We start from the raw sequence: 27,337 nt of genomic DNA, 5'->3' as shown, positions 1-27,337 counted from the left end.
CGCCCGGGTGTTCTCGCCCACCGCGGAGATCCCCGCGCGTCACGTGGAGAGGGAAATAGGCACTGTGCATGCAAATATATGCAAAGCATATGTTAATGAGGGGTTTGCCAGCAGTGCGGGCTGACAGCCGGGGAGATGGGGCAAGACCCGGGAGGGGACACGAGGGTGGGGACAGGGGGAGGACACGGGGGACAAGGAGGGGGAAAGTGGGGGTGACAACGGGGGCCACACGTGGGGGGAGCCCGGAGGAACACGAGAGGGGCGACACGGGGCCGGGGGTCCTGTGGGGACACGGGGAGCCCCGGTCCACGCCCCACGTCCCGGGGCGGTCCCGGCCGGTCTCGCCCCACGCCCACGCCCTGCCCCGCGTGCGGAAGCTCCGGGCGGCGGCCCCGGCGCCGGCCCCGAGCGCAGGTGAGACCCGGGGCCGCTCCCGATGGGCGCGGGGGGTCCCCGTGGGGAGGGGGTGCAGTGGCGGGGAGATGCTGCGATGGCTGGGAAGAGCCGCGGGGACACGCGGGGACAGTGCCCCGTCCGTGATGGGGACGGCAGCCCCGGACACGCCGTGCCCAGGCGCGGTGGCCGCGGCCGGGCCCGTCCGTGGGACACGCGTGGGCGCTGCCCCGCGAGGGGGGACAGGCGGGGACCCCCGGCTCGAGGGGAGTGGGCGGGATCGCCCCTCGCGGGGCTTCCGTGACTGCGCAAGGACCGCGGCCGGGACTTCGCGTGTCCCCCCGTCCCGCGTGTGCCACCCCCTGTCTCTGTGTCCCCTTCCCATCCCACGTCCCCCGTCTCCTCGTGTCACCCCTGTGTCCCTCCTCCCTTCTCCATATCCCCCGTCTCCCGTACGTTTCCCATGTCCCTCCGCGTCCTCGTGTCCTCAGTGTCCCCCCGTGTCGCTACATGTGTCCCCCATCCCTCGTGCTCCCTGTCCCGTACACTCCCTTTATCCGCTCCGTGTCCCCGTGTCTCCCATCCCGTGTCCTCCCCTTGTCCCTCGTGTCCCCTGTCCCGTGTCCCCCCGTCCCCCTCATGTCGCACATTCCCTGTGTCCCTCTCTCCCCTCTGTCCCTCCTGTCCCGCTCCTTCTCAGCTCCTCTTTTCTCTCCCTGAAGCCACCGCAGCTTCTGCTTTCGGGGCGTGGGTGACGCCCCCGGACACCCACGGGGGGACAGAGCTCGGGGGGGCCTCACGCACCCTCCCGGCCCCGAAAGCGGAACCGGGGCTGCCCCAGAGGGGCCGTGCGGGCCCCGGTTCCGCTTTCGGGAGCGGGGCGGCCCGCGGGGTCACGCTGTGCCCGCCGGTGTCCCCAGGCCATGGAGCCCCCCCGCCGGGTGCGCCTCAAGCCCTGGCTGGTGGCCCAGGTGAGCAGCCGGCGCTTCCCGGGGCTGCACTGGCTCGACCCCGAGCGCCGCCGCTTCGTCATCCCCTGGGGACACGCCACCAGGAACCCCCCGGGGCCCCAGGACCACGACACCATCTTCAAGGTGACACCGGGGACATGGGCGGGGGTGACAGTGGGACGTGGGATGTGTCAGGGGTGACAAGGGGGACACGGTGTGGGGACAGTAGGGGTACAGGAGAAGTGTAACGGGGGTGACAGGGCGGTGGGGTGACAGTGGGGACATGGGATGGGTGACAGTGGGGATATGGGGGACAGTGGGGATATGGGTGACAGTGGGGATATGGAGGACAAGGGACGGGTGACAGGGAGGTGGGGTGACAGTGGGGATATGGGATGGGTGACAGTGGGGATGTGGGGGACAAGGGACAGGGGTGACAGGGTGATGGGGTGGCAGTGGGGACATGGGATGGGTGACAGTGGGGATATGGGATGGGTGACAGTGAGGATGTGGGGGACAAGGGACAGGGGTGACAGGGTGATAGGTGATGAGGGACACAGGAGGGGGTGACAGGGATGATGGCATAACACGGTGTGCGGGGTGGCAAGGGGGACCTGGCAGGTGGGGAGGATGGGATGGCAGGACACGGGTGGGGGGCGCTGACCGCCCCACAGGCATGGGCGCAGGAGACGGGCCGGTTCCGGGCCGGGGATCCCCCAGACCCACCGCGCTGGAAGGCCACGCTGCGCTGCGCCCTCAACAAGAGCCGCGAGTTCCGGCTGCTGCTGGACGGGCCCCGCGGCTCCCCGGCCCAGCCCTTCCGCGTGTACGAGCTCTGCGAGGAGACCCCCGGGGGCGCAGGTACGGGCGGCTCTGGGGAGCCCTCCGAGCAGCCCCCGAAGTCCCAGCACCCCACAAAGACCTGACATCCCACAAGGGACCCCCCGTGAAGCCTCAGTGCCCCATGAGTCCCCTGAACCCTTCAATATCCCCCCCAGCACCCCCCAGTTCCTTCTGTGTTTCCCAGCCACTCTCTCCCTTGCAGACGGGGGGGACGAGGATAACTATGGCTGCAGTGGGGAGGAAGACGTCAGCCAGGTATCTGGGGGGCTCGCAACACAGGGTGGGGGGATCCCCAAACCAGGGGCACCTCAGAGGGCCAGGGGTGCCCCTGTAACGCCCACTCTGCCCTGCAGCTCCACAAGATGACATCCCTGAGCATCGATGGTGAGTGGGGGGCTCAGGGCGGGTCGGGGTGTCAGGTGGGCTGGGGTGCACCCTCTGACCCCCCCTCTGACGCCCTCTCTGCTCCAGACAAGAAGCACGAGCAGGACCTGCTGCCCCCGTACCCCTGGCCCAAGGAGAAGGCTCCCCCCTTTGCCAACCACTGCCCCCCGGGGGGGCCCTTCGGGCCTCCCCCCCCGGCACTGCTCCAGGGGGAGGCAGAGGGCACCCACGGGGCCCCTGAGCTGCTCCCCGGGGCCCTGGCCGAGATGGGGGCCCCCCTAGGCCCCCCGGGGCCCTCGTCCGCCTGCCCGGTGGCACCGACAGAGCACCTGATCCCCGACCTGCTGGTCAGCCCGCACATGCTGCCACGTGAGCAAGGCGGGGGGCATGGGCGCTGGGTGGGGGTCTCATGGGTGCGGCGAGGCCAGGTGGTGGCTAGGAGGCTTGGGGTGGCCACGGGGTGGTGGGACAGAGGTGACGATGGGTGTGGGGTGGCCATGGGACGGATGGGAGCAGCCACTGGGTCACTGGGTGAGGGGTGGCCATGGGGTGGCCGGATTGGGGTGGCCGTGGGCACAGAGCAGCTGTGGGATGGATGAGGGTGGCTGGCTGTAGCGGCCCTGGGGGCTCCCTGGCCCCACTGACCCCGTGGCCCCCCGACAGTGACTGACCTGGAGCTGAAGTTCCAGTACCGGGGCCACCAGGTGAGCGCCCTGACCGTCAGCAACCCCCACGGCTGCCGGCTGTTCCACAGCAGCCTGGAGCCCACGCGGGAGCAGGAGGAGCTCTTCGGGCCTCTGACGCTGGAGCAGGTGCCCTTCCCTGCTCCTGACATCATCCCCAACGAGAAGCAGCGCTTCTACACCCACCAGCTGCTGGACGTGCTGGACCGAGGGCTCATCCTGGAGCTCCAGGGCCAGGACCTCTTCGCCGTCCGGCTCTGCCAGTGCAAAGTCTTCTGGACAGGGCCCTGTGCCGCTCCCCGGCCCGGCCCCAACCCCATCCAGAGGGAGAGAAGGACCAAGCTCTTCAGCCTCGAGGGCTTCCTCAACGGTCAGAGGGGAAGGGGGGTGGCCCTATGTCCCTTGAGGGCAGTGGGTTGGGATGGAGAGGTCAGCCATGGTGGGACACACCAGGCACGTGGGCACCTGGTGACATGAGGGGACAAAGGTGTGACGGGGACACCAGGTAGGATGGGGAAACACCAGGTGGCACACGGGAACCTGGTGGAACAGGGGGACAGAGCTGGGATGGAGTCACCAGCTGGTTCTCGGGGGTGCCCTCCGTGGGGCGGTGGTGGCCCAGGCAGGCACAAGGCCCCGTCCTGACCCTCACTCGGCATCGGCCCCGCAGGCCTGATCCAGTTCCAGAAGGGGCAGACCCCCACGCCGCCCCCGTTCGAGATCTTCCTCTGCTTCGGCGAGGAGTGGCCGGACCAGAAGCCCAAGGAGAAGAAGCTGATCACGGTGCAGGTGAGGGCCGCGACCCGCGGCTGTCGCGGGGCCCCGGGCGGGCTCCGTGCCCCGGTGACGCCCCGGGCGGGGGCCCTGCCCCGGTGACGCCCCGGGCGGGCTCCGTCTCCCGGTGACGCCCCGGGGGGTCCCTTCCCCGGTGACGCCCCGAGGGGGCCCTGCCCCGGTGACGCCCCGAGGGGGCCCTGCCCCGGTGATGCCCCGGGCGGGAGCCCTGCCCCGGTGACGCCCCGCGGCTCCCGCAGGTGGTGCCGGTGGCGGCGCGGCTGCTGCTGGAGATGTTCTCCGGGGAGCTCTCCTGGTCGGCCGACAGCATCCCGCTGCAGATCTCGCACCCCGACCTCAAGGACAGGATGGTGGAGCAGTTCAAGGAGCTGCACCAGCTCTGGCAGAGCCACCAGCGGCTGCCGCCGGCGCAGCCCCCGCCCGGCCCCTCCGCGGGGCCCTGGGCGCTGCCCCCCGGGCCCCTGCCCCGCTGACGGCGCCGCGGGCACAGCCGCACGGGCGGGGCACTCCGCGCCCATCGCGGCTGGCGGCGCCGGGGCCACCCAGCACCCTCGGCCCTGGCCCCGGCCCCAGTCCTCTCCCCGTCTCCCCGGAGCTGCCAGGGACCAGCAGCTCCGCAGGGCAAGGGGACCCCGAACTGGGGCAGCTCCGCACGCCCCTCCCTGCACTGCCCAAGGATCATCCCCCCGGCATTTTGGAGGGAAAAGCAAAAAAACAGGGGCTGGGGCCACCTCGGACCTGGAGCCCCCAGGGATGGGGGGTACCCAACGCTGGGGGGGCACAAAGCAGCCCCAGCCCTGAGAGAAAAGCCAGAGGGACCTCAGGAGATTTTAATTTATTTTTTCAGTTTTTAGTTGTTTTTTATTGTTCTCGAGATGGCTACACACCCCCAGAGGGAACCGCATGCGCCCGCCCGCCCTGCCTGCACTCGAGCCACCGCCTCCTACCCCAAAATCAAACCAAAGAAAACCCTGAAAAAAGGAAAAAAAAAAAAAAAGAAAACAATCAAACAAGAAAACAAACAAAAAAAAGCAGAACAAAATAAAATATAAATCTCTATTTGCAGAGTCCGTCCCGCCTGTGTCGTCTCTGGGAGTCGGCACCAGGCAGGCCACGGTGGGCTCAGGGGGGCAGCGCCCCAGGACCCCCAGACTGACCCCCCATCTTCCATAACAATTTGTATTGTTTGTTTTTTGTTTGTTTCTTTTCCTTCTTTTTTGTCTCCATTTCACAGAAAGTTTTTCTACTTCTGTTGCTGCCGGGCGAATCCGAGTGGGCCCGTGAGGCTCCGGTGCCTGGTGGGTTGCAGTTGGGTGGGAGGTGCTGCCCCCGGGCTGTTGCTCGGGGCCGCCGGGACCCCCGGGCCTCCCCCCGTGGCTCCGGACTCCGGGACGCGCTGGAGCGGGCGAGAGCCCTCGGCTGATTGTGGGACACATTCTTGGGTTGCTGTTTCCTGTCTTCTCCTTAAAGACATTCCTGGGAGGAGGAGGGAGCATCAGCCCTCTGTCCCCGAGGTGCTGCGAGGCGGGGGAGCCCGAGGCAGGCCCTTACCTGGGAGACAGGTGCCACGAGGAGCCGGAGCTATCGGAACAGGCGGGTGAAGTCCCTCAGAGCCCAGCAGACTTGTTTACATTCCTCAGCACTGCAAGACAAGGGGTGACCCCAAGGGGACGTTTGGAACCCAGGGAAGGTGTCCTGCCAAGGGGTGGCAGCTGGGAGCATGGCAGCTCGGCTCCAAGGTGTTGGGAGAGATGAAAGGACAATCATCGGGGCAGAACGGGGTCGGCAGCCCCCGGGACTGTCCCTGGAGGAATCTGTGTGCCACCACGGTGGTGGCTTGGCGGAAGGAACCAGCTGCCCGTGGGCACTCGGCCTCTGGGATTTGGACGAGATGGAGCCAGGCAGAGGGAGTTGACATTCCCAAAGCAGCTGGTGGCCCTGGGAAGGGACAGGCCCGGGCAGGGCCTGGCAGCTGGAACCAGTGACTCACGGGGATGAGAAGGTGGCTCGGAAGGGCCGGCAGCTCCGCAGGGATCGGGCTGGGCAGAAAAACCCGTTGGGTGACGGCGAAGGCGCCGCGTGGCCCCCGGGGCCCCGTGTGCCTGTGCAGGCAGATGGCACAACCCGGCAGGATGGGCAGCACAGGCAGGGCTGGGCTGGGGCTGCTGCAGGCCAGCCTGCAGGAGGGAGCTGGTGCCAGCTGCAGACCCTGGTGCTACTCACCTGGTGACCTGCTTGTGGAAGTCGGTGAGCTGTTTGTGTGTCACCTGGATGGCTCCACCCGTGGTTTCCTTTGGCAACCCCTTCAGAGAGCTCTCCAGCCAGCGGCAGAACGTCTGCGCCAGGGAGAGAGGAACTCAGAATGTGGAGCCCAGCTCGGCTCCCGGGCCCGGCCTCGGCAGAGCCCGGGGTGCCAGCCCCCCAGGTTGTCCCTCCCCTCACCGGGCGGTCGATCTGCATGATCTCCCAGAGCACCTCGGCGACGTCGGGCAGGGTGTAGGGCGGCAGGCAGAAGCAGCACGTCTGCAGGAGCTGGTTCACGAGCTGCTGCCCCAGCTGGGTCATCACCTGGTTGATGAGCTCCTTCCGCACCTCAAAGTCCTCCTCGTGCTGCGGGAGGAAGGAGAAGGGGGTGGGCAGGACCTGGGGACAGGGACACACTGGTCCTGGGGACAGGGATATGCTCCTCACTCTGCAGGCAACTGCCAGAGCTTCTCTGCCAGCAGTGGTGGAGAAACCAGGGTGGCTTGTGGGGACAACAGGACAGGGCAGATGAGGATGATGGGGCTGACAGGGTTTGGAGCAGCCTGGGACAGTGGGAAGTGTCCCTGCCATGGCAGGGGGTGGAACTGGAGGGGCTTTGATGTCCCTTCCCACCCACCCATCCCAGGATTCCATGGCGACATCCCTACGGAGGAAGAGCCTCCGGAGAACAGTGTCACTCACATCGTTGGCCACCCCAGTGTGGATCAGATCCCGCAGGAATTTCATGACGCTGCAGTTGGCGTCCCGGTGGTCCAGGGTGGTGGCGGCGATGGCCCACTGCAGGATCGGGATCATCACCTGGCTGCGCAGGAGGGTGATGGGGCTGCGCTGGATAAACCTGCCCGGGGACAGATGGGTGTCAGGGCAGGCCCTGCCTCTCCCCTCTCCGCTGCTCCCACAGGGCCCCACCGGGACCCTCCACGAGGGGAGAGGGGCCGGGGGTCCTGTGGGAGGAGGTGGCACCTGGCTGCCAGGCGGAAGAGGTCATCCACGGTGTCCGGGTGGTTCTGGAGGCCATTGGGCTGCTCGAGGAGCTGGAAGGTGGGGATGCAGAGAGCCTGGGGAGAACAGGGATCCATCAGCAACTACCTGGGATCACGCCTCAAGCTGCCCCTCCCTGCATGGAACAGGCTAGGGCTGCTCCATCCCTGGAAGTGTCCAAGGACAGGCTGCAGGGGGCTGGGGACAACCTGGGATAGTGAAAGGTGTCCCTGCCCGTGGACGGGCTTCAAGGTCCCTTCTCACCCAAACCAGTTTGAGATCCTATATAGACTGGATATTAGGGAAAATTGCTCCTGGAAAGGGCTGTCCAACCCTGGCACAGCTGCCCAGGACAGGGGTGCAGTCCCCACCCTGAGGGACTGAAAAGCTGTGTGGACGTGGCACTTGGGGACGGGGTCAGTGGTGGCCTCAGCAGCACCGGGGGATGGCTGAACTCGTGGTCTGAGGGATTTTCCACCCTGACGATGCTGTGATGAGGGTAGGCGGGCCCCACCTGCAGCATGTCGAGCAGGCCCTGCCGGCAGCCCTCCTCCATGCCGTACTCATCCACCAGGATGCTGCCCAGGTAGAGGAAACAGGAGTGCTGGTGTTCCCGGTACACATTCACCATCTGGGGAGACAGGAACGCTGCACAGGCACCGCCAGGCCTGCCCTGACCCCACAGCCCCCGTGGGCAGGGACATCCCAGCGGACTCGCTCGGGTCCCGGGAGCATCTCTGAGCCGAGGCTCCCTGAGCCAGCAGTGCTTCTCCACGGAAGCTTCCCCTTGGAGCCTGGCGGGAGCCAAGCGGAGCAGGGAACACCCAGCCCTGGGATTCACGGACCCTTCCCTCAGGCTGGGTTACCTCCCCAGGGAGCTGCACCACGCAGGGTTTCACACACCTCCCAGATCACACGCACACACGGGGATACACAACCCGGCATCCCCCACCTCTTCCAAAGCCTCCCTCCTCCCCACGGGTTTATGCTGGAATTCCCAAGAGTGCCGGGATTCACTGCAGCACTTCCCCGCGCCGCTGGCGGCAGGCTCCGTGCCCCGAGCGAGCCCCCCGAGCCCCGAGCCCCGCCGCACCTGGGTGACGAGGGGCTGCAGCAGCGCGGCCGAGCCCTTGCCCACGCAGCGCACGGCGAAGCGCAGGCAGCGGCAGCAGCGCTCCACGATCCGGTTGTCGGCACTGTGCTTGTTCAGGGTCTCCGACAGCACCGGCCAGATCTGGGCACGGCGGGTGGCAGTGTCACACCTGACCCGGGACACCGCCCACCCTCCCATCCCCACAACACCCAGATCCGGCGAGGGACGGCAGGTGGGGGAGGAAAGCTTTCTGCAGGACCTGGGGTAGCTTATCCCCTCCAGTACAGCGCGGCAAACGGGACACGGGCAGGGAAACCAAACACCTGGGACATTCCCAGAGCCAAGACCTCTTCCAGAGGGCTGAAGCCTCAAATTTCCCCCTCCACAGCCCAATCCCTGTTCCACGAGGGACAGGAGGGTGCTCACAGCTCCCCTCCCCTGCAGCCCTGGGCAGACACATGGATCTGCTGGCAGCCAAGGACCGGGACTCTGTACAACACCACAGGTAGCCCCAAACCTGGAAACTCCCACCCCAAAAGCCCCCACCAGAACCCTCTCCCACGCACCTCCTGAATCACTTTTTGGCACGGGTGGACCTGGCCGTTCTCGACAATGGGGTTGGTGTGTCTGTGGAACAGCCAAGGGTTAAGGGGAGTTTGGGATTAAAGCCAAGGAAAAGGGTTGGAGCTGTGGGAAGTGGGCCAGGAACTGGCTTGGGGGCACCTCAGGAGCTGGAACCTGGGGAAGCAGAGACTTCCAGCCCATTCCCCAAAGGCTGGGGAGAAGGAGGCGGTGCAGAGTCAGGCTCTGGGGGAGCAGCAGTGCCCCAGCTCCTTCCTCACCTGAAAATGACAGCGAGTCGATCCAGGGGCACTGTAGGGTCTGAGGAGAGGCCATTGCTTGGCTCCTGGGAGAGCAGCTGGAAAACGAGGGAAAAGGACCAGATTTCAGGAGCACAGGGGGCCCTGGGAAGACGCTGCCTGGACACTGACCCCACCAACAGCACCTCTGCACCTCCTCAGGTGGGACTTGGGGAAGGGCTGGGTCCTGGACACGTCCTGGGTGGGTTCTGGGCCCTGCCCCCATGGGACAAGTGACAGGATGAGAGGGAACAGCCTCAAGATGAGCCAGGGAGGGTCAGGTTGGATACTGGGGAAATTATTCCTGGCACTGGCACTGCTGCCCAGGGCACGGTGGAGTTCCCATCCCTGAAGGGAGTTAAAAGCCATGTGGATGTGGCACTTGGGGACATGGGCAATGGTGGCCATGGGAGTGCTGGGGAACAGCTGGACTCCAGGGGCTTCTCCAACCCAAGCAATTCCATTACTCTAGGATACACCTCTGGCTCTGAGGACACAGCTGCTGCAGCAGGGCTGGGGCCTGGCCAGTGTCCCTGCTGTCTCCTCCTAGCTGCTGTCCCCCCGTCCAGACGCACCTTCTTGAGCGCCAGCACCTGCACGGCGCAGAGCTCGCTCAGGCACTCCGAGATCTTCTCCAGGGGCAGCCGGGCCAGCACCAGCGCCGTCCCTGCAAGGACACACACGCTCAGGTGCAGGGATGCAGCACGGCAGGGGGCAGGCAATGACATTCCCAGATGGAAAGGCTGCGGGACAGAGGCGGGGCCTGGGAGAGTTCCCTGCAGCTGAACCAGACACTGAAAGCTCCAGTCCCAGCAGGGAGTGATGCTGGTGTGAGGGACGGGACAGGCCAACGCATGCCACAGGCACCTCTGGGCCCACTGCGTGTCCCCAGTGCCCCTGTCCCAGTGCAGCAGCACCCTGAGATCCCGGGAAGCTCCAGGGAAGATGCTTTGGGGCTCCCACCCATGGAAAACACGGAGTGTTGAGCTGCTCCCACTCCCACGGGCAGCAGCTCACTCCCAGCTCTGGCACAGCCAGCATCTGGCTGGGGTGCCAACCACGGTGGGGGAAACCTCCCTGGCTCGGGAATCCCTGGCTTGTTCTAAGGGAGAGGAGCAGCTCGGCCGGTGCTGGGGCATGCAGTGGAACAAGGAGAGTTTGTCTGCCATGGCAGCACACAACTGCAGGGAAGGCTCCCTGGCTCTGGGGTAAAAGCTCCAGCAGCACTGGAATTCAATGGAAATCTCTAAGGTGCATCCCCAAAACCAGCTGTGGTTGAGGAGGCTCATGGTGCCTAACAGTCCAGTGAGACACCAATGCTCCAAGTTAAAAATCTCCATTCTCGAGCCCAAACTCTCTAAAATGACCAATACTCCCAAATCTCCACCCTTGGGGTCCAGCAGGTGATTCCCAGAGTTTGGATGGAGCAGAGACCCACTGCCAGTCTGGCTCTCAGCACTTCCCACATGTTCTTCCCACAAATCCAGCCCAGGACACACCCTGAGCTCTGTCCCAGGGATGGGGACAGGTACCAATCTAGGATTTAGTTCTGCCTCCAGCCCCAAGGGAACTCCTGAGGATGCTCTGCATGTGGAATGGGACTTGGGGCCCACCAGGACAAACGCCATGAGGATGGGGCTCAGCACCCTGGGGAGCAACTCCTATGGACATCCCAGCAGTTTCCCTGGATACCCTGGCAGACCCCGCAGATAACCCCCAGATCCCACAGAGACCCACCCTTGAGCAGCCCCACGGCGGCCTCGGGCGACAGCGCGAAGGAGTCGAGGGCACGGGCGATCTCCAGCAGTCCCGAGAAGTGCTGCGCCATGTGGTCCCGGCACACGGAGCAGATGTTGTGGATGGCCTTGGCCGCGGCCGACGCCAGGCGCCGGTCACAGAGCCCCTTCATCAGGTAGCCCAGCACGGGATCTGCAGAGACAGGGCTGGGTCAGGGGGCGGCGGGCGCGGCGGGGCCGCGGGGGAGCGGGACTCACCCAGGAATTGCGGGTTCCTGTCCACCACCTCGCTCATCTCGCCCACCAGCTCGATGCTGGTGTAGCGCACAGCCGTGTGCACCGACTCGGGCAGCCGCACCACGCCCTCCAGCACCTCCACCAGCGTCGGGTTGTTCTCCCTGCGGGACAGCCTCGGCTCAGCGCCTGGAGTGGGCTGGGAGGGACCCACCACCAGGCAGGACACTCTGAACGCGCAACGTGACCTGGGGCACATCGGGACAAACCCTGCGAGGATGGGCTCAGCCCCACGGACACCAGTGCCACAGACAGGGACACCAAACACCTCCCCAGGCACTGCTGGGGGACACGAGAACCAGGGGGTTCATTATTTGGGAACTGCCTGTTCCGCTGCAGGAGGGTGTGATGGGGTGATCCTGGGCTGGAGTTCCCAGTGCTTCCAGGCAGCACCCCCTGGAACAGGACATGGGAAACGCGAGCAGGAGCAGCTCAACACAGATACCACGAGCTGCTGGTGTGAAGGGACTGAGGTGACTCCTCCAGGTGCCTAGAGAGCAGGGGGATAGGATTCCCAGCCTCACAAGGAAGGGAGGGATGGTGCTACCAGCCTCCTTGGGAAAAGGAGTGACAGCAATTGCAGCAAGGGATGGGGATCCCAGTGTCCCAGGGGTGGGAGGGACAGCATTCCAAGCCCAAGGAAGGTCAGCTGGGTTGTCCTACTGCTGGCAGTGCACAGGACTTGCTGTGGGCTCAGCACCCTGGGTATCATCTGTCCATGCTTCCACTGCCACTAACATAGAAGGAAACACTTTCAGTGACTTAACCTTCCCTAAGGATACTTAGGAAAACTCCACCTGGATGTGGAAGGATCCCCAATGAATGGTTTGGGTGTGAACAGACTCAAAGCCCCTCCAGTGCCACCCCTGCCAGGGCAGGGACACCTCCCACAGTCCCAGGCTGCTCCAGCCCCAGTGTCCAGCCTGGCCCTGGGCATTGCCAGGGATCCAGGGAAGGTCCTTGGGATATCTGGGGATATTTGTGGTGTCTGTGTCACACAGAGGCAGCCCTGGCCCCCAGCCCCGCTGACCACAGGCAGGACTCACTGGTCAACACTCTTGGCGATGGAGGCCATGATGAAGAGCACAGCTTCTGTCACCTCCCAGGGCGGGTTTCCGTCCTTGAGCGTCGCGTAGAGCTGCAGGAGGGGACGGTCACCGAGGGGCCACCAACCCCCATCACCAACCCCCGCCCCAAGGCCCTGCTCCTGACCTCTCCCATCCCCAAACTCCCACCCCACGTGCCACAGGCCACCCTGACATTGTGGGACCACAGAGGCTTTCCCCAAAATGTCAGGAACCTCCTGCTGCTCCCACACCTCCTGCCCTCCCAGAGCTGCTCTCACCACACACTTCCTCACGCACAAGATGTATGTGACCTCCTAAAGTCCCAAAGGCCACCAGGGCTCAGTGACCTCCCCTGGCATTTGCCTGCACCTCACTGCACTCCCACAAACCCACCTGAGCAAAGCACTCTACTGAGCCCACCAGGAAGATCAGGTCTTTCACCAGGTCCGAGACACGCATCCGGAACTCCCCGAAGTCATCAGTCTCCTCCGGGACACCTTCCTGAGGGAGAGGAGGGAGACACAAGGGCAGCTCAGGTTCCCACTCAGCCAGGGCAACACCAGTGATTCTGTTTCAAGGAGAACCAGATCCTGCCCTCCTGTCACAGGCCAGGCTGCCAGAGGACTGGAGAATCATGCCCAAGGAAAACATGACCAGCCTGAGCACACACTGTGCTCCATCTCCATGAGAAGGAAGGGATGGGAAGCAAGGGGATGAGAAGGAGAGGGGACAATAAACCATCCCAGACTGCATGGAAGACGATACCAGTTGTGGCTAGTGAGCCATGCCATCCTTATCCCAACAAAACTCCCTCAAGCAGGGACACCACAGCTCTCCAAGGGGACACACACACATCCCAGTACCTCCACAGGGACACACACACATCCCCTGGCCAGCTTTCCACAGGGACACACACACATCCCAGTGCCTCTACAGGGACACACACACCCCCCAGTACCTCCACAGGGACACACACATATCCCAGTACCCAGCTGTTCCACAGGGACACACACACACATCCCAGTACCTCCACAGGGACACACACACATCCCCTGGCCAGCTGTCCACAGGGAGCTTACGTGGTCGGAGTCGAGCTGGCAGTGCCGGGCCAGCGCGTGCAGCAGGCGCTGGATGTAGGCTTTGAAGATGCTGTGGATCACAGCATCGTCTGTCTTGTACAGGTGCTCTCCCAGTCTGTACCAGAAGTTAAAGGAAATTTCTACCACCTGTTTGGGAAGAAAAAGGCAGCGTTTTGTTACAGAACAGCAGAACACAGAATGTTTTTTTCCCCATGCTGTAAGTGGTCTCGATGGAGAAGCTGAAACCCTGGCCCTGGGTGGCAGCACCACAGATGTGTATCGGAGTGTCACACAGCAGTGATACAGGGAGCAGCTGTCCCAGATCCACCGACTTCCCTGCCTGTCGGTAAATAAAGGGCTTGGGACCCCCAGTGACACTGAAGAGCTGCCCCAGCCCTTGGCAGCCAAAGCCTCTCTGGCCCAGAACCACCCCAGAGCGGGGCCTGGGGCTCTGGGAGCAGCTGGGGCTGGCAGTGGGTGCAGCCCCTTTGTGGTGGGCTCTTTTATTTAGTGTGTGGTTATTACACAAAAACCATGACTGCGGATTTAGTCAGGAGCAGCTGCAGAGCTCCGTGTCCCACTCAGCACTGATGGCACAGGATGAGGCTGCGGCCAAGGAAAACTGAGCTTAACGGACCTGGGAAGGGAGGAAAAGGGTCCCTGGGACCCCAGGGAGCACATGGGCCCTGCTGGAGCACAGCTGCCCTGCACCTCCCATGGCAAACCAGCAAGGCAGCAGCTTCCATCCACTGAACACAGGCAGGGACCAGCTACTGGCACTTAATTAAAGGTTTGGGAAGAATAAAAGGATCAAGAATTAAATAAAGGATTAAAAGAAACCAAAACAATGACAAGTTTTGCTCCTAAGGCAGGAGCTTTGATGTGAACCAGCATTTCAGTCACTCGCAGGGCAAAATTCCCAGGAACCACAAATCCCCAGTGAGCTGGACTTTGACGTGTGGGAAAGCACTGACAGGGGTGTCAGAGCTGTGCTGGCACTGCCGGGCTTCCAGGACACGCGGAAGGGAATGCCCTGCCCACGAGCACAGGGCTCCAGAGGCAGCAGCTGCCGGGACCTGGCCGGCAGCAGCAGGGAAGGCTCCTCCCGCCCCGGGGCCGCTCACCTCGTACTGCGGGTGCCCCGCGCAGATGAGCAGCAGCTCCAGCGTGCGCAGGTCGCCCAGGCCCTGGCCCGGCGTGCACACGATCTTGTCCAGGAAGGTCTCGCACAGCTCGGTGAACACACGGCAGTAGTTGAGCACCCTGAGAAGGGACAAGGGCTGGATCAGCCTCACGGGCTTTGCCCCAGGGTAAAGCAGGGCAGGGCTGGGCCAAAATGTGCCCAGAGCCTTGGCCAGGGCAAGAAACGCCAACTTCTGCTTTGCCAGCAGCTGGGAGACATTTCAGCAGGGGAAGTGGCTGCAAACACTGGGCTCCAATAAGTAAATCTGCTGAAATACTGATCTCGAATCTGCTGAAATACTGATCTCAAACTTCTCCAAAAGCCCAGTGAGGGCACGGTTCCAGCCCAGCCCAGCCCCTGGCCCCTCCAGGTCTCTCCTGCACTGAGAGGCCTAAAGCTGCCCCCAGGATTTGGGCATGACCCCACGAGTGCCCAGCACAGGGACAGGCACTGCCCAGCCCCAGTGCCCCCAGCACTGCTAGTGCCCCTGGCACTGGTATCTCCATTTGGAGGGACGTGGCACCAGCTGGGTCGGTGCTGTCCTGCCCATCCCTCCCAGCCACAGCACAGGTCCCTGTCCCTCACTTGTCCAGGTCCTCCCGTGCCACAGCCATGTGATAGGCACTCTCGAGGGTGAGCACGCCCTGGAAGAGCTGCAGGGCCAGGGGCAGGTTGGTCTCCACGTTCTCGATGGCGTAGAGGGCCGAGCACACGCAGTCCGACGCAGCCTCGTGCAGGTTGGATGAGGTCTTGTCCTGTTGCTGCAAGGCACAAAAGCCCAGGAATTATCAAAGAATCCTGGAGCATCCTGAGCTGGGAGGGACCCCAGGGATCACAGATCCAGCTCCTGGCCCTGCACAGACACCCCAACAATCCCAGCCTGGCATTCCAGGGAGGGGAGCTCCAGCAGCCTCAGGGCCGTGCCCATTCCCCGAGGAGCCTGGGCAGTGCCCAGCACCCTCTGGGGAAGAACCTTTCCTGCTTTCCAGCCTGACCCTGCCCTGGCACAGCTCCAGCCGTTCCCTGGGTCCTGTCACTGGTCACCAGAGCAGAGATGGGAGCTCACCCTCCACCACCCCAATTATATAATACAGTCAGACAGTAATGAAACCACCAGGTTTTTGTTCTTGTTCCCACAGTGGTTGGATTTTATCTTTGAGATCCATTCCAACCCAAAGAATTCTGTGGAAACACTTTGTAGAGGTCCTGGAAAGCCACAGCCCCCACTACCTCCCACCAGCCTTGTAACCTGCTTCCCTGGACACTCCAGGTCAGACTGACCTTCCCCCAAGGGACCCTGGCAAATTCCCTGGCAAACACAGGAGGGAAAACACCAGCTGGAAGCCAGGGCAGCTTGGAAGGAAGGAAATCACCATGCTGCTCATCACCTGGCTAGACAGAGAGTCATCACTCCCACCGGGAGGAGAGGTGGGAGCTGGGGAGTCCTTGGTGGGGATGGAGATGAGGTTTCCACAAGGATGTGTGGAATATTGACCAGGGATGGCTGTGGGGGTCAGTGAATTCCATGGATGGTGACTGAGCCAGGGGGATTTACAGGGAAGGAGACAGGACATACAGAGAATCAGGAGAGAGCAAATAGGGAGGAAACAAAGCAGAGACTCCGAGTCCTACTGAATGAGGTCTCAACAGATTTGGGAAACAATTCCTGGTGCCACTGAAGAGAGAAGGGGAGGAAGGAAAAACACCCCACCTGAAATGCCATGAACCACTAAACAGGCTGCTGAGCCCCACAGCCTGTCCTGGGAGCAGCTCCTGCTACAGCTCCACTTGAAGCAGGATCCCACATGGATATTCAGGATCCTGCATGGGTATCTTTCCTTGGAAGCCCTCATCTGCATTTGTCATTGATTGAATCATGGAAATGAGGGATCCCATGAGAGAGAGGGAAGAGGGACAATCTCTGCAGCAGAAACCTCCATTCTCCAGGAATTCCTCGCTCTGGCTCCACTCCCTGCCTGCCCTGGCTCTGTGGCACAGGACTCTCCACACCTCCAGCTCTCCCACACTCAGCTGCACAAACACCCCAACACCTCCAGGAGGGGATCTCCCAAGGACAAAGGGCCAGAAAAGGAATACTGCTTTACTGACAATCTGGGAAGAAACCAAAATAACCTCAACCCCTCTGTGTCCCAACAGAGTCTTCCTATACCCAGCCATGAGGATGACAAACCTCACCTGGCACCTTGGGTGGCACAAACCTCACCTGGCACCGACAGGTGGGACAAACCTCACCTGGCACCTTGGGTGGGACAAACCTCACCTGGAACCTCGTGGGCAGCAGCACTTCCCTGCCTGCCCTTCCCTGCAGAGGGACTGCCTGCTCTGTGGAACTGATGTGGCCCAGAGGGAACCAAGAGTCCCTGCATGACACAGGAGGGATGAACCCCCTGCCCCACGCCTCAGTCCTGCAGGGATTCCCCAGTGCCCCCACCCCAGAAGCCCCTAGCTCCTGGGCAACACTCACCAGCACCTCGAAGAGCAGGGACAGCAGCTTGCTGTTGGCCATGAAGGTGCTGTCCAGGACACCCAGGTTGAACCAGCTGCCCAGGCACCGGAAGATTTTGATGAGCATTTTCTCCTCATTGCCTGCTTTCTCCACACACGTCACCTGCGGGGACATGGAAGAGCCAGTCAGGATCTGACTCCAGTGGTGATCCATGAGAAATAACCAGTAACATCCTCTGGAGTCCACATCAGAACATTCCAGAGGCAGGCTGCTCCCAAGGCCCTGCCACCAACAGCCCTGGAGTCGGTGAGTGGGAGGGAGAGAGCCCACAGGAGCAGCTGGAGCACCTCCCTCTCTCCCACTCCTGCAGCATCCTGGGTCAGCCCAGCAGAGCACAGCCATCAGAGGTTCACACCTGACAAATCCCAGTTTAACCCTTCTCCCAAAAAAACACCTCTGCAGAGAGAGGTGCTGAGAGCCAGACCTGGCCCAAGGGACATTCCAAACATGCCACCCCAGTGTCCAAGCCAGGATGTGCCAAGATGTGGCAAGATGTGGGATGGCAGCAGCTCATTCCCAGTGCTGACCAGTGCTCCAGCTGTGGCCCAGTGCCAGCAGAGCCCTGCCCAAAGCCCCAGCCTCAACTGGCACAGGGAAAGGGGGAAGAGGACATGGAGAAAGATCCCAGAACCCCTGGACTGGCCCAGGAATCCTTGCACAAGAGCTTCCAGAGATCTTCTCACTTAACACTTCAGTCCTAAAGGCAGAATGTGGGCCCTCATCACAGTCCCTGGAATGCTGCTTTAACCCCTCATTTTGTAACTGAAGAGGGGAATTTGGCATTTCAGTCCTACACAGAAAATACAGATTTGGCTCTTCAGGTAGCTGGTGCAAATACCCATGCTGGCACCAGCAGGGAAAGCTCAGGAAAGCTTCAGGCAGGTGCAGAGGGAGCAGGAAGGGGCAGGGACAGGGCCAGCCCTTGGTGATCCCCTGTCAGCTCTGAGAGAGAGGTGACACTGCCTGTGTCCCCAGCACATCAACCAGGATCTCCCAGGGATGCTGGGAAAAGCTGGGGCTGGACATGGCTGGAGGGGACAGCCCAGTGCAGGGTTTCCTGGTGTGCCAGCTGGGATATCCCAGGGATGCCAGGAAACGATGGGGGGGACTCCTGATACACCAGCCAGGATCTCACAGTGTCCCTGGAAAAGCTGGGGCTGGCTGGGCAGGGTGGCCCTGGACAAGGACTGGAGGAAGGTGGAAGAATTTCAGAGTGAGCAAGGACTTGCTCAACTCATCCCAGGGACAGGTGGAGCTGGGCTGCCCCGACAGCTGCAGTGGCACTGGCAGGGAACTCTGCTGGGATAAACATGGAATGGGGGAACAGGCTTCTCCAGCAGCACCTGAGCTGCTGGGCAGAGGACACAGCTCAGCTCCATCTCCTGATACAGGATAAGGGGAAGCAGCCTCGAGTTGTGCCAGGGGAGGCTCAGGTTGGATACTGGAAAAATTCCTCCCTGGAAAGGGCTGTCCATCCCTGGCACAGCTGCCCAGGGCACGGGTGGAGTCTCCATCCCTGGAGGGATTTCAAAGCCACGTGTGTGTTTGGCACTCAGGGACAGGTCAGTGGTGACCCTGGCAGTGCTGGGGGATGAGTGGACACGTGGGCTCTGAGGGCTCTTCCACCCCAAACGCTCCCCTGGGCGGGCTGGGCGCCGTGGGGCAGAGGCAGCTGCAGCTGGAGGCTGCTCACCAGCAGGGACACCACGGTGCTGGAGTAGTAGGCCAGGTCCTCGATGATCTCGGTGCGGCGGTTGGCCCCGATGCGCAGCGAGCGGCTGTGCACCTCCTCGGGCAGCACCGTCAGGATCTCCAGCAGGAAGGGCAGCGACGTCACGTCATTGCTGTACCTGCCAGGAGGGACAGGGGACACCCCGGCACTGCGGAACAGCACCACCAGGGCTGCAGGGCACCCCGGGCCACCGCAGGCCTCTAAGGTCCCTTCCCACCCCAGGCACCCACGATTCCATATTCCACAGACTCGGCAACAGTCCTGCCTCAAGGACAGGCAGTATCCAGCCACAGCCCTGCCAAGAGGAGCCTCCAGGATGGCTCAGCCCAGGCCTCCAACAGAGCAGTGACAGCAGCTTTCCCAGCCCATGAGCTCAGGGAGTCCAGGTGCCACTGCCCGCACAAATCCCATCCCCTCCTGCTGCCAACGGACACAGGGCCACCTCAGGGTGGTGGCAGCCCCAGGGGCTGCTGCTGTCACTGTGCAGCAGCATGTGGCATCCCGTGGGGACATCTGAGGACGCCCCACTGGCTGGCTCCAGCCCCACTGCTCCATTCCACAGCACAGACACAGCTGAGGGAAGAGGGATTGTCCCTAACAAAACAGGGATGAGGAAAAGCGCTGAGTGTTGGGCTGTGAGCAGGGAAGCGTGCACGGCAGATAGCCCCTCCTGCCACCACCCAGGACAGCTGAAATCAGCCATCACGAGAGAAAAACTTCCCTTTCCTGCACCACAGCCGCCTGGCACAGCCCGGGGAACAATCCCCAGGCCAGAGGCAGGAACAGGCACTCACTTCTCCACCAGTGTCTGCACACAGCCCTTCCACGAAGCCATCTGCAGGGCGAGGTCAGCTATTGCCAAAGCGAGCTGGAAGGGAATGGAGAACAGGGATCAGTGTGGGGAGTTCCGGCGTGTGCCCGGGAAATAGGGCTGGCAGGCAGCTCTGGAATCCACCCCAACATCCCTGCCAGCAGGTAACTCGGGAATCGCTCCCAACGTGGCCCACAGGCAGGGAGCTCCGGGATCCATCTCCCCATCCCTGTCTGTGCATGATCCCCGCGGTGAACTGTGGAACACCGGCTGCCCCGGGGGCTGACGCTCCCTGCCACAACATTCAGGGGCTGCAGGAGCACCCTGGCTCAGCCTGGGGGTGTCAGGCCCCCCAGTGCCATGGGAACATATGAATAATGGGAATGAAGCATGCAGAGAAATCCCCTGAACACCCAGGGCACTGCTAGGTTTGGTCTCCACGGCAGAGAACAGGGGCAACCCCTGCTGCTCCTCTCCAAACAGCAAACGAGGATGAAGTAATGGGTGTAACTAAAGGAACCAAGTGATGAAGGAGGGAAAATAATCTAGTGCCAGGCTGGGAGCAGAGATCAGCCTTCCCCATTTTCCAGCCCAGGGAGAGCAGTCCCAGAGTGGCTGCCAGGAGCAGAACACAGAGGGAGCAGCTCCATCCCTCCTCTGCCATCACCAACCTGTGTGACAATGACTGGGGACAGGTCCTTCAAGTTCTGGATGTGGGACAGCAAAGAGTCCCGGAGTGAGGCGTGGGAATCCGTGGGGAGTTCATAGAATGAAGTTTGGATCTTCATCTTCATGGTCTGCGCCGCAAAGTAGCAGGACTCCACATCCTGGTGGATCTGCAGCAGCTGGTCCGAGATCTCCCAAGCATGGACCTGTGGGAAAGCCACGGCGTGGTCAGTGGCCAGGGCAGGGGGGTCAGGGTGCTGCAGACAGTCCAAATTCCCCAATGGAAACACAGCCCTGTCCTGCCAGAGCAAGTCCAGAGAGATGCACACAGCTGCTCCAGGGCTGGAGCCCCTCAGATCCCAGGGACCCAGGCTGGGAGAGCTGGGGGTGCTCACCTGGAGAGGAGAAGGATCCAGGGAGAGCTCAGAGCCCTGGCAGGCCCTAAGGGGTTCCAGGAGAGCTGCAGAGGGACTGGGGACAAGGATGGAGGGACAGGAGCCAGGGAATGGCTCCCACTGCCAGAGGGCAGCCATGGATGGGAGATTGGGAATGAGGAATTCCTGGCTGGGCTGGGATTGCCAGAGCAGCTGGGGCTGCCCCTGGATCCCTGGCAGTGCCCAGGGCCAGGCTGGACACTGGAGCAGCCTGGGACAGTGGGAGGTGTCCCTGCCATGGCAGGGGTGGCACTGGAGGGGCTCTGGGGTCCCTGACCACCCAACCCATTCCATGACTCCCTGAACACCCCTGGCTGCAGAGCCCACACCATGCTGCCATCCCAGGCTGGCACTGGGACACCGAGGAGCTGCAGGGACAGAGCAGCTCTGTAACACGGGCAGAGACCCCACAGCCCCGTCGGGAGAGCAGAGCCCACGGGGTTCCAACACCCCACCCTGCAGGAAAGGGCAGCAGAGGCTTCTCTGGGCTAAGCGGAGTCTCACACAGAAACAAACACAGAGAGAGCCCAGCAGGGCACAGGTGGCAGAGGGGCTTGGATAACCCCAGACTACAACCACAATATGGAATCCAGCACTGAGGACACCAGGCCCACACCGGGACTCCAGAGCAGAACATGGATGTGCCTGAGCGCTGGAGGAGAGCCAGGCAGGAGCCTGCCCAGCCATGGGGCAGCTCCAGCCCGTGCCAGCCTGGTCTGAACCCAAAGGCTCAGTCCTGAGTGTGGGATCGGGGCACTGGTGAGCCAGGGAAACACCCAACAGACTCCAGAGCCCCCTGGCTGGGCTGGGGCATGGGAACACATTCACTGAATCCCAGAGTCACCGAATCTCAGAGTCACTGAGGGTGGGAAAGACCTTTAAGACCATCGAGACCAACCTGTGCCCTTGTCCCCACCCTGTCCCCAGCCCACAGCACTGAGTCTAGTCCTTCCCTGGACACCTCCAGGGACAGGAACTCCAAACCTCCCTGGCCAGCATGGTTAAAAATCCCAAATCCAGCTGATGTGGAAACCTGGGAACAAAACTTGAATCAATTCCATGAGCTTCACAGCTCTTGTCTCTGACAGCCTTTGGGTCACAGGACTTCCCTGAGCTCAATCCAGAGTGAAATAAAACCTCTGCATCCCTAAAACCCAGCTCTGGTCCTCATTCCAGCCTCACTAATGAAGGCAATTCCATCACAACCCTTGGCCAGTCACTCCAACAGCCAAACAGCTCTCTGCTACAAACCACCACCTGCCTAGCCTCGCTTCCAGCTGCGTTCCAGCCTGGAAGACAAAATAATCCCCATTCCAAATCCCCCCGCAGGCAGGACAGCCTGCTCAGAGGCTCCACCCCACCAGTGCTCCAGACCCAAATCCTGAGCCAGGGCTCTCCAGCATCACAGAGGGGAACAAGAAGGCAACACCAGGCAGGATCAGTATGATCCAGGCTGATTCCCAGGAAAACCCAGTCTCTTGCACATGGAAAAGGAAAATGTTATAGCTGGCAATAGCACAAGGCCTAGTTCCTGATCCCACTCCCAGAATTTCTGCTAGGAGCTCTTTCCACAGCCACTGGAGCCTGGAACGCAGCTGGAGCCAACCACAGAACCCAAAGGGCCCAGACAAGCTGGGAGGCTGGGACCCCAGCACCCCACGTGCTCCCCTCTCCCTTCCTCCTTTCCACAGAATCCTCAGAGCTGGAAACCCCTGCAGCCCACGCAGTCCCAGAGCTCCCAGCGCTGCCGAGGCCACCGCTGCCCCGTGTCCCCCTGTCCCCAGGAGCCACATCCCCATGGCTCCTCAGTGCCTCCAGGTTCAGCTCCCACGGCCGTGGATCCATCCCCACAGCCAGGCGGGAGCTCCCCACAGGACACGGCAGGTTCTCCCCACGGAGTGCCAGTCCATCGCCACGGCTGAGCACAGCCTGGCCAAGGAGAGCCCTGCCAGAGCCTTCAGACAAGCTCCTCTGCGTTTCCAGGCTCTGCTCCTCCTTTCCTTTCCTTTCCTTTCCCTGCCTCCATGACAGCTGCTGTTCCATGGTCAGCATCTCCTGGTGTAAAACTCACCTGGAACGACTCTAACAGGGAGTGAGAAACACCTGGAGCCACTGCTGTCATAAACACCCCCCGGATTTATTTATCCTCACAGGGAACTCCCACGCTGGGAACAGACAAGAAGTAGAACTCAACACCTACAACAGCCAGAATCCCACCAAACCCTCTCACTAAACTCCTTCTCCCCTCAATTAACAAAGGTAATTCCAGGTTTGGATGGACATGGTGGCAGACACAGGAGATCTCTCAAACCCACCAACCCCAGGGACATGGATAATCCGTCTGGGAGCCCAACTCAGCAAAGAGCACAATTATTAATGGGCTGTGAGCACCAAAGAAGCTGTTTCCATGCCTGAAACTCCTCATGGCACATTCAGGAATTCTACAAAGCCAGAGGATTTCCTTCCCAGAAAGCAGTTCCTGAACTCCCACGAAAGCCCAAACCAACCTCAATGCACACCAAAGCTCCAACACTCAGGTCACAGCCGTGGATCCACATGGAACATTCTCCCAGGGCTCTGCTCCAGACACCAGGGATGCAGAGAAATGCCAGCCATGAAGCTGGGAAAGCTGGGACAAGGCCAATCCCACACTGGGAACAGCTCCTCTGCCTGAGGAAACCCCAGCTAGTCTGCAATCAGCCTTCACACAGCTCCCAGCCCACGGCTGCCTGAAGGATCTGCAGATTCTGGGATTTAGGTCAACTTGCACCTTCAGCTGAGCTCCCCGGTGCTCTGCAGGCTCGGAGCTGCTCTGCCACGTCCGGCCCCATTTCCCAGGAATAACCAGCAGGAAAGGCCAGAACGAGGCAGCTGGGGGAGCTGAGGGACACACCTGAGCCCCCAGGGCCCTCCAGAGCCAAACCTGAACCCACGTCCTGCCAGAGACACCAGGGATGGGAACTGCAGGGATCTCCCTCAGGTTTGGGGGTGCCCAGTGCCAAACCTGAACCCCCACAGAGTGATCCAGGCACCCAAACTCCACTGCAGGTTTTGCCTTCTCATCCCTACGATGGGATGTATCCCACAGATACAATTTCAGAAGGCTTCAACCCACACAGTGACACCACACCACCTCAGAAGGCTCCAAGTACGTACCCTTGTTGTTCTTCACCCCCTTTTATCCCCCCATGTTCATGCAGTGCACCTGTGTGCCCTCTGCTCCCTGTGAGGCTGCTCAGCACCCCAGGCACTGCCCGGCTCAGAGCTGGCAGTGTTGCTCAGCACCCCTGGCACTGTGTGGCTCAGAGCTGGCAGTGCTGCTCAGCACCCCGGGCACTGCCCGGCTCAGAGCTGGCAGTGCTGCTCAGCACCCCGGGCACTGCCCGGCTCAGAGCTGGCAGTGCTGCTCAGCACCCCTGGCACTGTGTGGCTCAGAGCTGGCAGTGCTGCTCAGCACCCCGGGCACTGTGTGGCTCAGAGCTGGCAGTGCTGCTCAGCACCCCGGGCACTGCCCGGCTCAGAGCTGGCAGTGCTGCTCAGCACCCCTGGCACTGTGTGGCTCAGAGCTGGCAGTGCTGCTCAGCACCCCGGGCACTGTGTGGCTCAGAGCTGGCAGTGCTGCTCAGCACCCCGGGCACTGCCTGGCTCAGAGCTGGCAGTGCTGCTCAGCACCCCTGGCACTGCCCGGCTCAGAGCTGGCAGTGCTGCTCACCTGCTCCTCACAGCTGTGCCCACAGGGCTGGGGCAGCGCCGCTCCCAGCCACCCAAACTGCACCCACAGCCACAGATCTGCAGGTTCCCAGATCTCCCTGACCCTGGGATCTCCCTGTCCCTGATCCCAGTCACCCAAACTGCACCTGCAGCCAAGGATCTCGCTGTTCCAAATAGGATCTCCCTGCTCCCAGGATTTCCCTGTCCCCACTCCCAGTCAGCCAAACTGCCCCTACAAGTGCCCAAGGCCAGGCTGGACACTGGGGCTGGAGCAGCCTGGGGCAGTGGGAGGTGTCCCTGCCGTGGCAGTGTGGCACTGGAGGGGCTCTGGGGTCCCTTCCCACCCAGCCATCCCAGGATTCTGTGATTACAACCCCAGAAAGGCAAAAGCCAGCGGGAACCCTACCCTGAGAGCTCGTCCCAGCAGAGGCAAACGTGACACAGCCGAGCAGGGCATGGACAGCCCAGGGGTGCCAGCAAACAGCCCGTGACGGGTGGCACTGCAGGGACACGGCTGGGCACAGAACGGGATCCAAGCAAACACCCCTTGGGGGGTTAATGCCAGTACCTCCATCCAGACCAGGGCACAGGGACACTGAGGGACAAAGAGCTGCACCCAGCCAGGGCCACCAGGGCCACAGTGACTCCTGTCCCACCAGGGTCACCGTGACCCCAAGCCGGGCAGGGTCCCCTGGAGCATCCCACGCTGCCAGCCCACACCAGGGAGCTCCAGTTGTGCAGGGCTGGGGGAACTCAGCAGCTCCGAGCAGAGGGAGGCGCTGGATGGAGCCAGGCTGGGCCTGAACACCCCAGGAATAAGTGGGGTTCCTTCTGGGAGCAGCTCAGAGCTCAGAGAGAAGCAGGGGGAATGACCCAGCAGAAGGGGAGAGGCAGGACTGCTGCTGCCCTGGGGCTGAGCTGAGTCAGTAACAACGTTGTTATTGCTGTTTTTATTATTATTATTATTATTATTATTATTATTATTATTATTGCTGTTATTACTGCTAATGTTCTATCAGAAAGAGCCCAGGGAAAAGCCCGAGGAACTGCAGCAGAGACCCCCCCAGATTCCCAGATACTGGGGAATACAGATCAGCCCCCAAAACCCAAACTCTGCAGGGGATGGGGAGCCTGACCTGGAACACCTCTTTACCCAACAGCAATCCTGGGGCCCGGGACAGGACCCAGCCCTGAAATGTGAATGCCCCTCCTCCAGCTGCCTCGAGATCTCGCTTCTGCCCCGGGGAAATGGGGGGAGCAGCAGCAGAGCCCCCAGACCCAGCCGTGGACAGTCCCTTGGGAACTCTGATGGGAGCTGCAGCACTGCAGGAATTCGGGGGGAAATGGGAAAACACGAGTTTGTGGGAACAAAGAGTGGCGAGCCTGGCCAGGGAGCGGGAAGGGGCTGGAGCTGGAAGGGAACCGGGCAGAGCAGGGTCAGCCAGAGCAGGCAGGGCCAGGACACAGCTCCTCCCCGGCCCCAGGGCAGGGATCCTGGCCCTGGGGAAAGGGGGAGCACAGCGGGAACTGCCCAGCTCCGGGCGGGGAAGCACCACCCCTGAGGCAGGGGGACAGAGCAGCCCCAGCAGGAGAACACCGACCATCACCCCAAACCCGGGGTGTGTCCTGAGGGCTCGGCTCCATCCCCTCACGGATCTGACCCGGCCGGCAGAAGAAGCCCAAATTTCCCTCCGGGAGCCAATTCCTCCTTCCCAGCTGCCTCAGCACTGTGCCAAACGTTCCAGCCCCTTGTTCCTGGTGCTAATCACGGAACCGGCGAACAGTTTGGGTGGGAAGGGAGCCCAGAGCCCCTCCAGTGCCACCCCTGCCATGGCAGGGACACCTCCCACTGTCCCAAGCTGCTCCAGCCCCAGTGTCCAGCCTGGCCTTGGGCACTGCCAGGGATCCAGGGGCAGCCCCAGCTGCTCTGGCAATCCCAGCCCAGCCAGGAATTCCTCATTCCCAATCTCCCATCCATGGCTGCCCTCTGGCAGTGGGAGCCATTCCCTGGGTCCTGTCCCTGCAGGCCTTGTCCCGGTCCCTCTGCAGAGCGCTCTCAGGAATGGGGTAGCCGCAGAGCAGCGGGAAGCGGCGGCGGCGGGGCAGAGGCTCCCCGAGGCCGCCAAGGGGCCGCCGTTCCCTGCCCCGCCCCACCCGGATGGGGCCCGAGGCCTCCCCGCGAGCCGGGCCCGGTACCCGCCGCCCGCGGCTCTCACCGAGCGCTGCAGCTCGCCCAGCCAGCAGCTCGCCCGCTCCTTGCCGCTGGGGTCGGGGTCGTGGTAGAGCGCCTGCACGGCCTGCTGGACGAGCTGCAGGCTGGGCCGGCCCGGCCCGCGCTCCATGGCCGGTCCCTCAGCGCCGCCCGCCCGCCGCCATCGCCGCTCCGCGCCGGGCCGGCCCCCGGAAACGCGCCCCTGCGCCTTCCGTTCCGCGTCCTTCCGTTCCGCCGCCCGCCCTCGCCGCTGCCCGCTCCGCCCCGTTCCGCCTCTTCCACCTCATCGCATCGTATCGCATCCCATCCCAACCCGTCCCGTCCCGTTCCGTTCCATTCCATCGCGTCCCGTCCTATTCCATTCCATCCCGCCACGGTTTGTCCCACCCCCGCCCCCCCCGCGCCCTGCCCAACGCGAGCTTCCGGCGGTGCAGCGGGCAAATGTGTCCGGGCGCACCCGGCGCGGCGGGAAGGGTCCGTGCCCCACCCCCCCCCCCCAAAAAAAACCGGGGCGTGGGGCCCGGCACCCCCCGGCACCCCCGGCACCCCCCGGCACCCCCGGCACCCCCGGCACCCCCGGGCTGTCCCCAGGGCTCCAGAGACCCCCAGTGTGAAAAATGCGTATTTTATGATTGGCT

General features: G+C 62.5%; 2 protein-coding genes across 3 annotated transcripts; one reads left to right on the top strand and one right to left on the bottom strand.

Annotated features, from left to right (window-relative positions):
• On the top strand, positions 1-5,115 carry IRF5 (interferon regulatory factor 5). 2 transcript variants are annotated; one of them, XM_021546964.3, is made up of 9 exons: positions 1-414; positions 1,314-1,487; positions 2,018-2,204; positions 2,389-2,441; positions 2,540-2,570; positions 2,658-2,939; positions 3,234-3,623; positions 3,924-4,042; positions 4,288-5,115. In XM_021546964.3, exons 2-9 carry the CDS (start codon positions 1,317-1,319, stop codon positions 4,519-4,521), a joined length of 1,467 nt encoding a protein of 488 aa, XP_021402639.3. In that variant the 5' UTR covers positions 1-414; positions 1,314-1,316; the 3' UTR covers positions 4,522-5,115. The 2 variants fall into 2 exon arrangements, with proteins under 2 accessions (XP_021402639.3, XP_085425961.1); XM_085569835.1 differs by having other exon boundaries at positions 1,116-1,487.
• On the bottom strand, positions 4,869-26,879 carry TNPO3 (transportin 3). Its single transcript, XM_021546971.4, has 23 exons — positions 26,704-26,879; positions 20,348-20,548; positions 19,660-19,733; positions 18,827-18,983; positions 17,092-17,235; positions 15,192-15,367; positions 14,548-14,686; positions 13,424-13,570; positions 12,738-12,845; positions 12,324-12,415; positions 11,242-11,381; positions 10,985-11,176; positions 9,823-9,914; positions 9,230-9,306; positions 8,954-9,014; positions 8,388-8,528; positions 7,809-7,925; positions 7,277-7,371; positions 6,995-7,151; positions 6,491-6,658; positions 6,272-6,384; positions 5,600-5,690; positions 4,869-5,524 (listed from the first exon to the last, which is right to left on the bottom strand). Exons 1-22 carry the CDS (start codon positions 26,827-26,829, stop codon positions 5,630-5,632), a joined length of 2,778 nt encoding a protein of 925 aa, XP_021402646.1. The 5' UTR covers positions 26,830-26,879; the 3' UTR covers positions 4,869-5,524; positions 5,600-5,629.
• Between the last annotated feature and the right edge of the window lie 458 nt (positions 26,880-27,337).

The sequence above is a fragment of the Lonchura striata genome, chromosome 1A (assembly GCF_050655825.1).
Source record: "Lonchura striata isolate lonStrDom1 chromosome 1A, ASM5065582v1, whole genome shotgun sequence".
Taxonomy (NCBI): Eukaryota; Metazoa; Chordata; class Aves; order Passeriformes; family Estrildidae; genus Lonchura; species Lonchura striata.
The sequence above is the reverse complement of the archived record's forward strand: the minus strand, read 5'-3'. Positions and strand labels throughout refer to the sequence as shown.

Coding starts and splice junctions, on each gene's coding strand:
- IRF5 (XM_021546964.3), top strand. CDS start 1,317: ATGGAGCCCCCCCGCCGGGTGCGCCTCAAGCCCTGGCTGGTGGCCCAG. Junction 2,205..2,388: donor GGAGACCCCCGGGGGCGCAG/GTACGGGCGGCT, acceptor TCTCCCTTGCAG/ACGGGGGGGACGAGGATAAC. Junction 2,442..2,539: donor GGGAGGAAGACGTCAGCCAG/GTATCTGGGGGG, acceptor TCTGCCCTGCAG/CTCCACAAGATGACATCCCT.
- TNPO3 (XM_021546971.4), bottom strand. CDS start 26,829: ATGGAGCGCGGGCCGGGCCGGCCCAGCCTGCAGCTCGTCCAGCAGGCC. Junction 20,549..26,703: donor TGGGCGAGCTGCAGCGCTCG/GTGAGAGCCGCG, acceptor GCTTTCCCACAG/GTCCATGCTTGGGAGATCTC. Junction 8,529..8,953: donor GCCAAAAAGTGATTCAGGAG/GTGCGTGGGAGA, acceptor CGCCGTGCCCAG/ATCTGGCCGGTGCTGTCGGA.